The 16,691-nt window shown below is 42.1% G+C and overlaps 1 protein-coding gene across 1 annotated transcript in view; it reads left to right on the top strand.

Annotated features, from left to right (window-relative positions):
* SPTLC1 (serine palmitoyltransferase long chain base subunit 1) overlaps positions 1 to 13,272 on the top strand; it is an 83,001-nt gene extending 69,729 nt beyond the window's left edge. The window contains exons 13-15 of the mRNA XM_075600070.1: positions 2,585 to 2,702; positions 4,405 to 4,478; positions 10,626 to 13,272. Coding sequence (XP_075456185.1) covers positions 2,585 to 2,702; positions 4,405 to 4,478; positions 10,626 to 10,719 — 286 coding nt within the window. The 3' untranslated portion in view covers positions 10,720 to 13,272. The remainder of the gene's footprint in view (positions 1 to 2,584; positions 2,703 to 4,404; positions 4,479 to 10,625) is intronic.
* Positions 13,273 to 16,691: the final 3,419 nt, after the last annotated feature.

Below are 16,691 nucleotides of genomic sequence, written 5' to 3'. Positions count from 1 at the left end.
CTTCTCCCTCATTATTCAGCTGTATGACTAACTATGGCCTAATAAGATCAGTGTATATGTGTACTTATTGACAAACAATATGTAAACATTTACCTTCGTAAGGTGTAAAAAAAAAAAAAAAAAAAAACCTGGTAAGTGGAACTGCCCCTTTACTCATATTGGTCAGAGAGAATTTTTCAAACAAATGTATTTGCAACCTGCCACCTTCATTTGCTCACAGGAAATACAATGTGTATGTAGTTTCTGTGGCTCACATTTCATGTTTTTATTACTATTATATTTCCCCCTTCCAGAGATCAGAAAACAACTTCTTACAGTTTAGCCTATTTTCTTCATTATTACTTGCATTGTGTTCTTCCTGAACAATAAGAAAAGTGTATTGCAAGTATCCATAGGAATGCTTTGAGTGTTCATGATTATAGGATGACTTTTGCAAAGTAAATTAGAGACATTTTGTTGGCACTATATTAAGTAAACTTCTAGATAGGAAGAAGCATTAATGCACGTTAACTGTAGGTCTAACTGTTAAAGTTACAATAAGGGTAGCATAAACAGGATGAAAAGTTGCCGTGCTCATAAAAAACGATATAAGGAGGGCAGATGCCTAATATTTGCCATTTTGGTTGCTTTAAGCATGTCCCTTTCTCTTTTTTTTTTGAACCCCTCGTATCCTTACTGGTCATATGACTAAGAGTAAAGGGATCGTAGCTTGAAGCACTCAGCGTGTAGATTCATTACTGTTGCATGTTCTTTTGAGCACTAAATGTCGATTCATCCATTCTAAGTGGTGTTCTTTCCATTAAAATGGTGTCCTGTCTGAGGCCCCTGGGCAAATGACTGACTTCGTGAGAAGTGTGGCTGATGTGTTTCTCCTTCAGTGTATGTTTTCTCATCATTCTGTAATCCTTTATTAAGAGTGTTTCACTGTGGTTTCACTGTGGCTTGTTTTAATGCATACATCAAATAATATCTTTGATTCCACCCTGATTAGGCGTGGCACTTCTTTTCAGAAGTGTAGTTTATTACTGTAATGTGAGTTTTTGTTTATAAAATTAAATTGCTTCTCTTGTAAGGATTTCTGTTTTCTGAAGCCTCTGCGTTCCTCCAAAGACTTTGAGACATGAATGCCATTTGTTTTCCGTTCCTTGAGACTTAGGCTAGGTCCCCGCTGCAGCTGGCGGCGGTGCCGTGCACACCTCTCCCCTGCCCCTTACCTCCTTCCTAGCTGTCCCCAGTGACTCCTCGCTTCCTGGCTCACTGCACACTGTGATGTGTCAGCCAGCAGGGAATACAACAGGATTGTGATCCCGTGCGGCAACGCGTCACATGGTGCGCCAAGGAGCCAATGAAGAGGGGAGATCGCCGGCAGCATGGCATGAACAGGGGAGGGGGGTGGATCCTTCCTCAAGTGCACAACACACACACTTGTAGCATGTTGATGGTAAGCAGATCCTTTACATGGAACAGAAAATGAAATGTGCGACATTGCCATCCCCTCCACCCCCCCGTCATGGCCGCGCCCACACGACCCATTTTGGCCTCTCCCTCCCGCACCTAAAAAGCTGCCTGCAGATCGCTTTGAAGCGCTGTGCACGCTCCGCCTGGACACAAGACAAGACAGGCGTGCAGGCGCGTGCAGTGGGACTTGAGCCTTATTTGTGACAAGGAGCACCCTGAGGTGATGTAAAGGGGAGTTGCAGCTTTAATGAACTGAAGATAGTAACCATTCCTTAGTTGAAGCTGTGTGCACTGTTTTCAAGACCTTTTCCCCCCACTTTTAAATTCAATTGTCACATTCCTTGATGCAAGATGAAAATCTGCCTTCAGACGAGGCAGTAGAATTTCTTTTAATGACCTTGTGGATATCCTATAATGAAAATTGATAGCGCAGTGAGTTTAAGTAAACACACTGTTGACAATTTGAAGGCAGGGTATAAACAGGAGGAAACGAGTTGATTAAAAAAAGGCATAGAAACATTTGTGTCTCAGATTTGAGTCACAATGCAACATGCTGACAATCAGGGGTAAATGTTACATAGTTATGTAGTAGATGAGGTTGAAAAAAGACATATGTCCATCAAGTTCAACCTATGTTAAATGTCTGACCAAATGTAGACTCATTTTGTAAGTGTCATGCTCTTTTTAATACATTTTACAGTTGGTTTAAACTTGAGATATTGTTTATGTATGGTGTGTTTGTAGCACACAGTCTGTTTAAATGTATCCAGAATTGAGACGGCTATTGTCTAGTACTGTAGTGAGTTAGTATTAATTTAAAGAACATTTTTTACAGCTGTAACCGGACATATTGAAAAGTGTTTTTAACGGTGCCATGTGTAACTTCTACTGCAAAAAAAATAACAATTTTTGTTCCTTTCACAACCAATTTTCAAGCTTTTCGTTAAATAGAATCTTTATTTTAGAAGCAAACACATTTGCTAGGAGAATCCATTCTTTTAGTTCTATCTTTTTTAGATTATATTGGGTTTTACCAAGATTTATTTGAATATTGGCAATTTATTCATGTACTTGCCATAGAACTAACCTCTTCTATTTTTTTTTCCTCCCCCACCCCCTGTGGTAGGATTTCAGGTTTAAAAGTTATAGGCGAATGTGTCTCTCCTGCGTTTCACCTGCAGTTAGAGAAAAGCAGCGATTGTCGTGAAAAAGATATGAAATTACTTCAAGAAATCGTAAATCACGTAAGTGCTGCAAATGAGCATTCATGTATATTTGAAGGGATTTCAAGTTCAGCGTACCTGTAACCATAAGGCATTCTAATAGTTGCGTTATCATTGATACCAGATACAGCTAACTTCTCCTTGACCCCTTCAGCCATGTCCTCTGAGAATTGCATTCAGCTTTCAAAATAGGTATAACAATAAGCACATGAGATGAAAATGAGAAACTCATGAGCCAGATGACCAATTTAAAACAAATTGCTAAAACATTCCTTTCTTTTCTTTTTGGTTTTTAAAATGTAAATTCCTCTTTTCCTGGTCCTTCTGTATTTTTCATTCTAGCGTTCCTCTTCATACCAGATGTAAACCGTATGCCAGCACCTATTATCATTGTGGTTCCCTGCTACTAATTGAATATATATATATATATATATATATATATATAATGTATATTGTGCCAAATGTGTTCTGCCTTTTGCGTAGTCTAGGCATTCAATAAAGCCATATTTAAAGTGTATTATAGATGGCTAAAATAAATTGCTACATATATAGTTTCTATGGCAATAGTGGGAAGTTGACGCTAGGATCTGTTGTTTTCCAAAGGATCAATCCAACCCGAGTCCACTTATATCCTGACCCCATATTAACCGTGTCTTCTTACTTTTGAGCTCTCTCACTAAAAGAGAAGATGGTTACACAGAAGCCACACTCTTGTCTGGAAATGAAAAATTTTATATTCTGAATTTTAACACTATTTACTTTACTGGAAATACTTTGTGGTGTGTGTGTATATATTTATATTCACACGCACATTGATGTAAATGTTGACTTGTCAACTTTTGTTTCTGTCTGTTAAACAGTTGGGATCAAAGTTGCTATGTTATTTTGCACTGCACTTTTATAGACCTCTATATAGCTTAGTGTTTGGCTGCCTATTTCTTAAACTCTCTACTCTTGATTGCAAGAAAGCATGAGGCTCCAATTGATTGAGGCTCCTTCTCTGTATAACATACAGGACCCCTATAAGCTCATATTATTGTTAGGACCCTTGAGACGTTGTCTGCCTTGGAGAGGCTCAAGGGCTTACAACACTTTGGCCAAAGGGTTAAACTAAAAGACCATTTTATTCAAAAGATATCTATCTATATATAGATAGATAGATATTTAGGCACTGTACCGTGTATTGGTGTTTTTGGATGTAGCACTGGGATCTGTCTGTGTTTCATGTTCCTTCTCTGTATATCCTGTTTTCTCAAATCACTTAATTCCTTCAGTATTATGATAGATTTTTTTTCATATCCGTTTGCTATCATTTTGAACAACAAGTTACAGTATATTAATCTCATACCCATGCGAGTTCTGTGTCTGCTTTGAAATGAAAATGCGACCTAATTAACTTATTTCAGCCATCTTGAATAAAAAAGAAACTGTTTCCGCTGGTTTTCTAAGTAGGTTTTGCTTTTGTGGCTGACATTAGTGCAATAATTTTACCTAATCAGTTGCATTGTTTTCTGTTGCTTCTGTATCGCTGCAGAGTGATTTATGGGATGGCTTCTTTTTTAAATTGTTGGTGAAACACTTGCGTTATCGTGTAAGGCTATGTGATATACAAGAGGGGATTCCATAGTAGCTATTAAATATTTGCCATTTCTAATATCTAAAAATTAAATGCTTAACACTTTTTTGCCGATAACGGAAATTCTTTCCAACTCTTATCTTTCAGTGCATGAATAGGAAAATTGCATTAACTCAGGCTCGCTATTTGGAAAAAGAAGAGAAGCATGTCCCCCCACCAAGGTTAGTAGAAATGTTCTTTTTGTTGCAATGTTATTGTTGTTAAAGACCCCTGAGCGCGAGGCCTCTGTAAACTTACTTATCCGGCTTTAGTCACGCGTCTCTATGGCAACGCGGCATCAAATGACACCTGTTGCCATGGAGATGTGACATCACATGACCCCCTCGGGTCACGTGACATGACCCTGCAGCGTCATTTGACACAACATATGAGACGGGGCGCGACCGTGGAGGAGACAGGCAGGGGGTGCAGCGCATGGAGTTTGTGCACCCCTGGTATACGGCATTATAAACAAACACTTACAAGCAAACGGTTATGGGTTGCATGATGTTGCTAGTAGTTGCAAAATAAGTGATTCTGGTACAGTACAGATGTACAAAACCCCAGCAAGCTCTTTTTGGGAACCCCTGAACCCCTTCAAAATAAGTGTGTCTGTCTGTGTGTGTGTGTGTGTGTGTGTGTCTGTGTGTGTGTCAAAAAGGAGTGCTATTGAGCGTGGCATATGTATACAACAAACGACAGAGAAGCCCAATGCTACATCCAACATGACAAAAATACACAGTAAAATACTTATATATTCTCTTGAAAAAGGGTCATTTAGTTTAACCCTTTGGCCAAAGCATTGTAAGCTTACAAGCCACGACAAGACAGACCCTGTTCGCAAGTCCTAACACTACCAGATAAAATACTAATATAGCTCTATTACCTCTATTGGCTCGCAAGCTTTCTTACCCGTCGTCCATTATGATCAGTGACGGTCACAGCGAACGACTGAACCGGCCCATGCTCAGGCCTGTATGTAACACCGTGCATGTAAATACACATACCGATGCTCCATATGCGTACCAGCTCACTAATCTTATCCTCATTGTGATACCCCGCCCGACCGAACTTGGTCCGAAGGTACTCTTGGACTGCCTCCCTAAGCCAACTGTCTCGGCTCTCTTCAACCTCTCTCATGATGGGCTCCGGCACGTAGGGATATTCATACCCGTGTGACTGCCGGTATCTAGCGACTATGGCCCGGTCAGCTCGACTTAGCTTGGTGAGTGTACGATGCCCTGCCCTGCTCGGCAGTACCCAAAATACAGACTCCTCTGGAGCTACCTCGTCATACAATATACTGGGTCCTTGAGGTACAATACGTTTCTGTTCTATCTCCCTAACCCGGTGATCTAACTCATCCTCCATCTCCTGCGGAGTGAAAGAACCAGCCGCCCACCAACGATCTACCACGTCGTTCTTAATTAACAAGAACCGCGTACGGTCCATCCCTTCGTGGTATCCGGTGAACAATGGCGCCCACCATTTGTCGCGGTGTTCGTACTCTGTGGCCTGACTAGTGCGTTCTACATCAGAATCTACCTGTGACGATACACCGGACGTACCCGCATCAGTAGATCGCGAGCAATCCCTCCTTCCCTTGGCATTATAATACCTAGTGGGATTCATTTTGTGCACCACCTTACTAGAGGACCCAGCCTCTACTGGAGTGTGAGAACCACGGTCCCTCCCTCTAGCTGCAGGAGAGAACGGCACAGGGTTAGATATAGGTATAACACTTGAATACGGTATTTCCCCCGGGGCAGGAGGCAGGAGGGCTAGGGGCCGGGGCTGGGGGAACGTCCAGGGCATTGTCCAGCAAACGGGTGACACCCCGCCTAATGAACTTTTTCTTAGAGGCACTCCCCCCCATACGTTGGGTCTCTCGAGAAGGGCCTCGACTCCGTAGCATAGCCAGGGCAATGGCGCTGTCTATGCTCTGAGAGGAGAACACTCCTCCCAGGCTCTTCTTTCCCCTAGTGAAACGGGAACTGTGGTCGTCAGGATCGCTTGCAGAATCTTCATCCGCCCCGGGGTCACGCACCGGTTGTGTGCCGGGGGGCGGCGGGGACACCTCCGGTACACAGTCGAACAAGTAGGCCTCAAGTCTCTCTTTCTCGTTCACCGTGAGTGCGGTCGGTGCCTGGCGGGAGTAAGGGGGTGGTGGGGTCTCCTTACCACTCCGCGGCTTTTTGATGGCATTGGGCTCTTCTAGGATCGTCTCCGTCTCTGTTGCACTGGGAGTCACCACGGCGGTGGGACTCATACGGGCCTCCGGCTGTATCAGCGCTCGCCGTCAGATGGTCTCCGGACTTGTCTGTTCTCTTTTGATGCCTTTGGGGTGGTTCGCCGGTAGGCACATCGCCAACGATGTTACACCAATCTCCTCCTCCGAAGAGATCACAATCGGTTCCTCCGCTTGGGAGTCACCTGGTTCTTCAGCGATACAACCAATGGGTATAGGTACAAAATGTTCTCGCTTGTGCACCTCCACTGCGGTCGCGCTTGTCTTGGTTGCCAGCTTGCTTAGTTCAATAGCTAGCTGAGCCTTGGTTCCTCCCGATATGGTATAACGGGGACACAGGGCAGTCTTTTCTTTGTCGTCCGCCACCTCCGTCAAAGTTCCCGGAGAGGCACCCCGCGGGGTTCCGAACAAATCCCGCGGCTCGGTTGGCCAAACGTAAAACGTGCCACATTTAGGGCATCGGGCCTTGGTGCTTGGTACCGCGCCCGGTATCCCGCAGTGTACACACAAACACCGAACGTATTCGTGCTCCGCCACCTCCACTACCAGTAGGCCTCCTGGTACTTGGTGAATGGAAGTACTCATCTCGGACATGGTTCGCTCAGAGTGAAGACAGCTCAGTGTTCCAGCTCCTTGCTCCTCGAATGCCAGACAAAAGTGACGCTCTTCGCTCAGGTTTCCGGTCCCTCCCTTTGCGGGGGAGGACGCTCCTGATTGGCTCTCCTTGGGCCCGATCTTTTCCTTGTCAGCGTGACGTGGCCGTACTTTTCGACCACTCACTACACAGGTGGGTGGGCTTTCGCGCGGCTCCCCCGGACAAAAATCCGGATTGGGCGCCAATTGGTTACACATGTCCCGCCACATTCTCCTGATTGTCTCTGTGCACAACGCACGTGCTTGCTCCAGGCGTGGCGGGAACCGCCATTTTAAGTCACTGTCCTTGCTCCGCGGAGCGCATGTGGGAATGGCCGCCATTTTGGACGAGTCCCCCAAATGTCCATGTGCCCTATCCTCAATGTCTAACGGGTATCTCGTACCTACAATACACTGACGGACTATCAACTGTGTGCTCTGCATTCTGTTCTCACTAACTTTAGGTGGCTTGTACCCCAGGCTCAGCGGAACTCCTCTCCTCATTGCACTATACACGATGTTTCCATGCAAGTGTTCTGTGGTGTGCGTGTGTGGGTGATAGCTATGGTACCTCTTTTCTAGGTACGGGCATCTCCTGCTTTGTGCCACTCATAGCGCGGGCCCTGGGCCATGGTCCCTGGACTGGTTAACAGGCTGACCCCCCAGTTGCCTCACGCTACCTGCCTCAAGGGACTTGGTCAGCTCTAACAATTCACCCTTTCTACGCCACCTCCTATGGGCGCCTAAGGCGTACTGTGCGAGAGTCTACGCTCCTCCTGACTACCCTCGGTATATGCAATTGCGCCCATCCTTCTCCAACAAGTGCATGGAAAGTGCATCTCCTCTGCCTGTTCCGCCTTGCTATAAGCCGGTCCTGTTCTGACATATCTCAGCAGCGCCTCCAAATGTAACCCTGCTCCCCCCCTCCCCCAGACTTTACGGTGATGTCTAGGGTGCATGGGGGCAGATTACATGCGGTGTGGTGCGTACCTGTGAGGAACAGGAGGGCCTGAGCTTCCCGCGATGTTGTGTGGGAGCCAGGACTGGGCTTTTGGGGTGGTAGCCTCCATGATCTCTTAGTGGTGCAGCGCCTCCATCTTCTATACTCCCAGGAATATGGGACAGGACCGGTATAGAAGAACCCCTTGGGTCCCAGGGTAGTACTTTCCAAGATACACACAGTCTTTACGGATGAAGAATAGTCTCTTTATTTGACAGAGCAACAGTATCCCAACGATAGTGGCTTCCAACAGCCGCAACACAATAGCCAAGACGGGTTATACTTCACTTGCCTTCGCCCAGCTATAATCCTCCTCTCCTCCCCTCCAAGTACTCCTCCGGCAGGATGGTCTGAGTTAGGGCTTCAATACCCCGTGGCCCAGCCCCGAGGGTAGCCTCGCGGTGGGTCTTGGATTCTCCCCATCACCCCCGGCACTGGGGTGAGGGCATTGGTCCACCAAGTCTATAATTCTATCAGCTCTAATAGCAGACGCTGACTCTTACTGCTCTTCCCTCTCTTGCACTCTGCGCAGGGGGAACCGTAGTCTCCTCCAAATCCTCGGGCCTATCCGCAGGATTTCGGGACTCATATCCTAGTAGCGGCTCTGCATTCGCCCGGTATAACCAACCGGCAGCTCCAGATGCTTGGTATCACTCTCAACTCTCTCGGACTAAACTCTAACGAACAACAACTACTCTCCGGAGTTGGCTGCTAAATATAGAGCTAGCCCCGCCCCTTGTGATGTCAACAGGACCTCCCCTCTTGCTCATGCCTGCAGCAGAGTCCAGGCCTGCGTCTATCATTCAGGATAGGGCTATGAAGGGGGGGAAAACCCAGGATGATTACTGGTGCCTGATCTTAACAGGGCTTACCACAGCAGAAGGAGATAGGTATAGCCTGTGCTGTTTACAGGGGCTACATATGCAATATATACATGTAAAAGAATTGAAATGATATTGTTTTATTCTAGAAATTGTTATTAAGAGCGTCTCATTTTCTATTCTCTTGAAAGGGTTTTTCGAACAATGCTATGTTTAGTATACTATATTTCAATGTTATATTTACATAATTGGGCTGTTTGTAAACTATCACAAGTATTGCACAAGTCGTGTAACGATTTAAGGATACCTTACAAGTAAGGTGGTTGGTTTATTCAATTGTTTTTAATTTTTAATTCTGTTATTTGATTTTAATCTAATTTGTATTCCTATTAATTACTAATGTGAAAATTGTTGTTTAATGTGCATGTTTAATAAAGTTTTTTTATTTTGATTTAACCTTCCTGACCGACGGGGGTCCGGCTACATAGCAACATGATGCATTGTGAATCTTTCACGTGCCGATCGACGTGCTTACGTCACGCGCTGTCTCCATATTAGTACTCAGAGATGTTGTGGTAGTAATGAGTGTTCCTTGTTGTATGCGCACACTACACCCCTCGGGTCCTATTGGCGCAGTGACGCGTACGTCGGGATCGGTTATGCAATCACGTTGCACTATCCGGCGTGTTCACGTCACTGGTCATGGGTTACTGCCCGCGTCATGTGACGAACCCGGAAGTTAGTGCGGTTGGTCCCCGTTATGCCACGATCAGTATAAATTGTATTTGTTATGTGATGTGTGCATTCACCTTGAGAAAGGACTATCACAAGTCCGAAACGCGTTGGTGTGTGTTGTATCTATTCTGGATCCATTAAATTAGCTTTTGTATTTATGGGAACGCTCTCCTGGTGGTTCTTTTGCTGATGGATATAGTGCTCCGTTTTTCTTTTCCTCACCTGCTCTTATATCCTCACTCCACAGGTTTTTATTTTCACATCCAGAAAGAACTTTAATGTTTCAGCCATCAACATTTTACAGCATGTGTGAAGGGTTGGATATTTTTACCCCTGTACTTTCTTCTGCGGTTACTTCATATAATATAGATTTGTTAAAGCAAGTCATTCTGGTTCTGAAAAGATGACTATTTATCAGGTTTAATAATAATATTAGTAGTTAGTATTACCCATGCTTAAATCCGTATTTTCCTGGCTTTCCTAGTTGTTAACAAAACACAAAACCTCAGCAAGCTCTTTTTGGGAACCCCTAATTTGGGAATTATCTGGTAGTGTTAGGACTTGCGAACAATCTACCTTGTCATGGCTCGCAAGCTTACAATGCTTTGGCCAAAGGGTTAAACTAAATTACCCTTTTTCAACAGAATATATAAGTATTTTACTGTGTATTTTTGTCATGTTGGATGTAGCATTGGGCTTCTCTGTCGGCCCTTCCTGTTGTTGTCATATGCCTCAGGCCAGCAATATGTTTCCAATCCCCTAGATTTTTCAACATTTCTGCATTCTTTTGTAGCACTCTTCTTATTGATTGCAAAAAAAGCCAAAAATAACAAGGGAGTCCTATCACCCACAAATATATTGTTGCACTAATCGCCTGCTTTCTGTTTCACAGCATACGGGTGGTAGTGACAGTGGAGCAAACAGATGAAGAATTGGATACAGCTGCATCCGTGATCAAGCAAGCTGCATCATTGATACTGAATTAAATTTCTATTCGGTCCCAATGCGTTTTTTCCTCGTAAATTCCTAATGAATTGTCGGGTCTAAAGTGTGAGGAATTCAGACTGAGGATATTACAGACCTTTTTTTTATGAAACAACATTTTTTCAGTATACATTCCAGACTTGGGGAAATAATGGGCTAGCTAAAAATGTGGCACCAATCAAATGATAGTGAATGTAATTATTTGGATGTGAATCCTTTTTTTTTTTTTTTTAAGTACTCTTACACCATTATTTTTATACTCCTTTTTTCTTCCTGTTTATATGCAAACATAAACGTAACATTTTGTCTCCAACTTTGAAAACATCTGGGGTTTTTTTTTTTTGTTTTTTGTTTTTTTAAAGATGTTTATAAAATGATGAGGTATTTGCTCCTGTATAATAAAATATATGTATAAAATGTAAAAAAAAAAAATATATATATATGTATGTGTTTGCTCTTTAGAATTTGGAATCTATCTGTCCAATTCCCACCCCCCAAACTATATATATTTCTTAAGTAGTCCAGAGATTTTCTATTCACTGAATACTTCATTACCCTCTCATGAAAGTATACTGAGTAACTGCGTTTTATAAACGAAAAAATGTTCTTCACATGCTCTTTGTGGTAACTAAATCTTGTAGCATCTCCATGTATCTAAGAACAATGTGATGTTATTTTCATGGTTTTGTAAATAATAATCTTAATTTCGATATTCTGGAAGCCCAAAAATATACAGAACCTATGTTGTGTGTCCTTGTGAGGTATTCTATTTGACACGAGGATGAAGAATTTGCATAAATGGTTGTACACACTGACGACCCATCGCTTTTAACCTCTAGTCAGACTCTGGGGGAGATGTATCAATGTAATGAAAGTGCAAACACTGCGAAAGTCTGTTTTGACACACTACTCCATTACTGCTTGCGTTTGCATCAAATGTAAAAGTGTTTCGAAGGCTGAGCCCATAGACATTTCTCCCGTGCGGAGGCGCGCGGAGGCTGAGGGAAAGCACGCTTTCCCTGGCCTTACTACGCGCGCTGTCCGGGGCGTGTCTATGGGTGGGCCAGTGACGTCACGGAGCTGAGGGCGAGCCGCGCACGTAATCTAAAATGTGAGTGTTGGCTACACTTCCGCACGCCTGCGTAAGCGTCCGCGAGCCCCTGCTAAAGCCGCTCTCATTGCGGCTGCAGGGGCTCACTGACACGCGTGAGAGCGGCTCAGCGCGGACCATGCCCGCGGCCTTACACTTGACGCAAATTGTTGGGCAGAAATGTGTACGCCCCCTCACAGTAGGTGGATTTTTTTTGTAGCAAATACAAGGCACAAAAGTGCCGCACGAAGACGCAGAGTTTGCTGCATCTCATAATCTCTACGTCATGTAACACTTCCCTAACGCCTCCTATTGTCACTTCCAAAATTGCAAGGTGACGTAAACGGTGCAAAACTTGGGGCAAAGACCTTAATACTTTGATGCAAAAAGCAGCCATGTGAAAATGATGCAATTTGCTTACATGTGCTCCAAATGTGCTTTGACACATCACCCCCTCGCTCTATGCTTCTACTATAAATTACACTACAAGGTATTTACGGCCAGAATGACTAAAACATGGAGGACCAATATTGAAATAAAACCTGGGTTGCTGTAAGCAGCATTTTTCACACCTCCGTTTGGAAACGTGTTTTTTTTTTAATAATACAACTCAGCCTTATTTTTTTGTATTAAATCAGCACCTGGCAGTTGGGAAAGGTGTAAAATGTGCATGTCCTGTTTAGTGTTCATTGCACTTCCGTTTCTAAAGCAGGATCTCATCGCTGGAAGGCACTGACACAATTTGATACCTGTGTAAATTAAGAAAAAGAGACATCATTTTTTTTTTAACTTCTAATGCCATTATTTTATTTCATATTAGCCAAATTTTGATATGCTTACTTTGCTATAAAAATATTTCTATTTATGAAATTCTTTTCAACAATTTAACTGAAACATGCGCGCATGTACTGTAGGTTGCTAACCTTGTTTTCAATATTGTTTAGGCTTAGCAAATTATGGTAATGAAAAACGTTATTTCCCTATACTATATATATTTTTTTGTACGATACCAATGATATCTAGAATCTTTTAGAATGCGTGATGGAGGTAACATTAGTGGTCCATGCTCTTGCTTAAGAGGCAGCTAGCCAACCCATGTAAGTACTGCGATTGTTTACACTTCTAAGGCTTTTTCTATGGTGGGAATTCTTTAGTACTGAATTTTTTATTTGATAGACATTCTCTGAGTAATACAAACCAGAAATATAGTATGTATGCAGTATCATCAATGATAACTTCACAATAATGGTAAGGAACTAAATCATAAATTATTGTAACTTGTGACGTCATCGCTGTCCATCTTAATAAGCTTTTTAGAAAACAATTGTATTTGAAGATGGTTTTTTTTGTACTGTATATCCCTTATGTTTTTATACCTTCTGTGCCTTTTTGTTGCTGCTAAAAGATTACAGTGCTTTACTTGGGGCACAACTTTGTTTAAATAAAAAAAAAAGTTAAAATGAAATTGATTTGAAAGAATCTTTTTATATTTTAAATAATATTTTTACACTCCATGCTTTGTGGAAGATAGAATTTCAGGCTGTTTGTCCATCAAGTGTGTGTTGTTTTGTACCATTATGCAAACAAACAACTTTTTAGTGCTGGATTTCCCACAATGAAGTGGTTGCATCATATCAAAACAGTGGTATAGTTTAAGTACTGTTTTATACAGTATATGGAGGCATCTGAAGAAATTAATTCAAGCACACAGTGAGCGGCTACTGTCTATTTTCTACTAAATAACTGAAAAAAGTACAAATGCAACTGAGGAATCAAAATACAGATCCAGAATCAAGTGCATATAAAATGACAAACTATTGAATCTTGACAAACCTAAGGTGCTTATGACCAAAGTGTTATATCTCCTTGTAGAACATAATTATTTTCTTGAGTTACTAATCAAGACTGATGAGTACTCCAGGTTCAAGATTTGGTACCACAGTACCAATGTAACTTCCTCCACCACTGATGAGAAGATGCCTTTGGGGCATCAGGTGACCTTTTGGCTTTATTCATTTTTCTCATCCTTGTCTTTCTCAAGGTCCCAAAAGAAAGCTCTGAAACATATAATTGCATAGTGGTTGGCAACTAAAGCCAATGTTGTCGCTCTCCTTAAAAGAGTCAATCTAAGGTGTGTGTGTGTGTGTGTGTGTGTGTGTGTGTGTGTGTGTGTGTGTGATCAAAAACAAATACTCTACCTTTCTTTGGCTAACGAAATGCTTTTATTAGTGCGAGCTTTCGAGATACACTGATCTCTTCTTCGGGCGGTGTTACAATTGGTCTCGTATAATCAGGGACATTTACTACTCTGTTCCCTGTACATTTACATTATTGGCTTGTCATCAGTGGTCAGCACTTGTATGGTGTCCATTCCTTTGTTCTGAGAGTATTTACTGGGATCCCTTTTTGTGGTTTTTTTACATGTCAATTTTTGTCTCTTATGTCTTAATACATTTGTTATTGTTTGGTATACTCTGAGTGCTCATTTTGGGATTACATTTTTTCTTGATCTGTCATTCTCTTTATCCCAGCTATCATTACTTGGGTAATTTTTTTTTTTAATTAAATTTTTATTGAATAGTTTTCAAAATTATGGGAAAAGAGTACATAAAAGAAAAAGGGTGGGGGAGGGGGATATATTGGTAATATTTTTTGCTGGTTTATATTTTGAGTACTTGTTTATACGAGGTGTGATTGTAGTGCTTTTTTGTTTTAGTTTCTATATATCTATATCTTATACATTTTAAGTTATGGTGGGTGAAAAAAAGTAACAAGAAACCACCGTTGGCATATAGCCAGTAAAGAATATCACTTGGGAGCACATTCACATGTTTTAGACAGGTCAGCAACCCTGCCTTTCACCATTATCATCTCGCATACAGTGCTCCCACTGCAGCAAGGGATTCTGGGAAATTACATGCAAATGACCACAAAATGTGTCACCTTTTGCCTGGAAAATCCATTCACATGGAGCCTATTTAAACAAATGCATCACCGTTCACCATAACTTAAAATGTATATGGTAAACCTACCCAGCCTACAAATATTGCAAAGCAAGTATAAACCAACCTCACACTGATGATACCCATCAAGGTTGAAACATGTCTGTGACTGGTTTGACTTGCTTTGCTAGTCCCATGCTATGCTTAAAAGCTGTGTGAATGGTGATGCATTTGCTTAAATGGGCTCTATATATATATATATATATATATATATATATATATATATATATATATATATATATATCGTTTTTCATGTATGCAGCCTTTGATTACTTTTATTGAAAATTAATTACCTAAGCTGCCAATCAATTTGTTCTCCCGTGATCGATCGGCAAAGATCCTGTTTCCCAGGGTTCACTAAAGGGCTGCCTTCAGTTTCAATCAATCCTTCAGTCAGTATAACTCAGCAGCTACAATGTATTCTTATATTACTATTGTAAAATAATCTATGGTTACAGTTTGCAGCTCAAACTGCTGGGAATATTGGCAAAAAATTATCACAACCAGGAGAGCTTTCGCAAATATCTTCCACTGTTGGGGAAGTGTGCTAAAACCTGCTATAGAAATTAAAGGATGCTCAGTATATTAAAACTTACTTTAAAGTTTTAATTCAACTCTTAACACCATTTTTAATAAGTATTATCTAATACCACAGAACTGATTTACTTAAGAGAAAACCATGCAATACACTACGTTTTTTCTTTTAAGCCCAGTTATTAAATACTTCTGAACAATCTTATGAGTATTCCACCACATCTTTCAATACATTCAAAGGCATTCTTATTCCTAGTGCCAATATGTAACCGTGCCATCTTTAATGTCCCCATCTTGTGCAGATACATTTGACTTGTCGCTCTTCTATCCCATTTTAAGCTGCAGCTAAATCATCCTGAACGTCTTGGTAGTCACTCTTGGCACTTTGCAAACCGAACTCTAATACATGTGTTCGATTTAAGCCTTGATTTTTTTTACAGCCTTTTATTAAATGAACTCTGCCTCCAAACGTTCTCCCTTACAATATATATTAACGTGATGTAACTTGAACAATCCCACTCACTCCTTCATCTGCCTATCCCCATTACATTCTCCGCTCATTTCCAACCTACTTCTTTACCGCTGATTTGTCCTTTGCACTCTCTGTTTGTGGAGGTCTATTTTTATCTTGAAAGTGTAACTGGAAACTTACCTTCCAGGAATAATTTACCAAGGCTTGTTTTCTGATTTTCTTTTTAGCATGGTCTGCACCAGCGGAATAGGAAATTCGACTCATTAACAGTGTCGTTTGGCCAGTATCTTTTTTTTTTTTTTTTTGCTTTTGATAAATCTGTGAATTTATATCAATTTTGAAGATCTATTTTTACTGTGTGGACTCATTTGGCATTTTGCGATGATGAAAACCATGAATCAACCATCCTCTCACCAAATGCACGTAAGCCTTATTCTATATAAGCCAAAGCGGCCGTTTATGGACCAAAAAAAAATCACCATTATCGTCTGTAATATTGTTAGGAATGTGAGCACACAGCGCCTCAGGCAGCTCTCCTTACACTGCTCAGACCCTTCCACTACAACCACGCAAGCCCCCTTCAGCTTCAGCACTTACCCCTCGGCATGGTGGGACGCTCCACGAGGTACTTCCTCCACGCTCTGCGCCGCAGCCGTCGGCGCGGAATCACCGCCCCGCTCACGTGCGCACTCCACGTTGCTTTCTCTCATGCGCACGTCGGACTTACAGTGCACACACAAAAGCCCTTGAACTTAACCCCACTCAGGCTCCGCCCCCAAACACCGCACGGTTACAATCTGGCTCTTGCTGAGTCAAGCCCGAAACGCGTAGGTGTTCTGTTTTTGTACTTTTGATCCATTAAACTTTTATTGTGGG

Source organism: Ascaphus truei, chromosome 1 (genome assembly GCF_040206685.1).
Source record: "Ascaphus truei isolate aAscTru1 chromosome 1, aAscTru1.hap1, whole genome shotgun sequence".
NCBI lineage: Eukaryota > Metazoa > Chordata > Amphibia > Anura > Ascaphidae > Ascaphus > Ascaphus truei.
The sequence above is the reverse complement of the archived record's forward strand: the minus strand, read 5'-3'. Positions and strand labels throughout refer to the sequence as shown.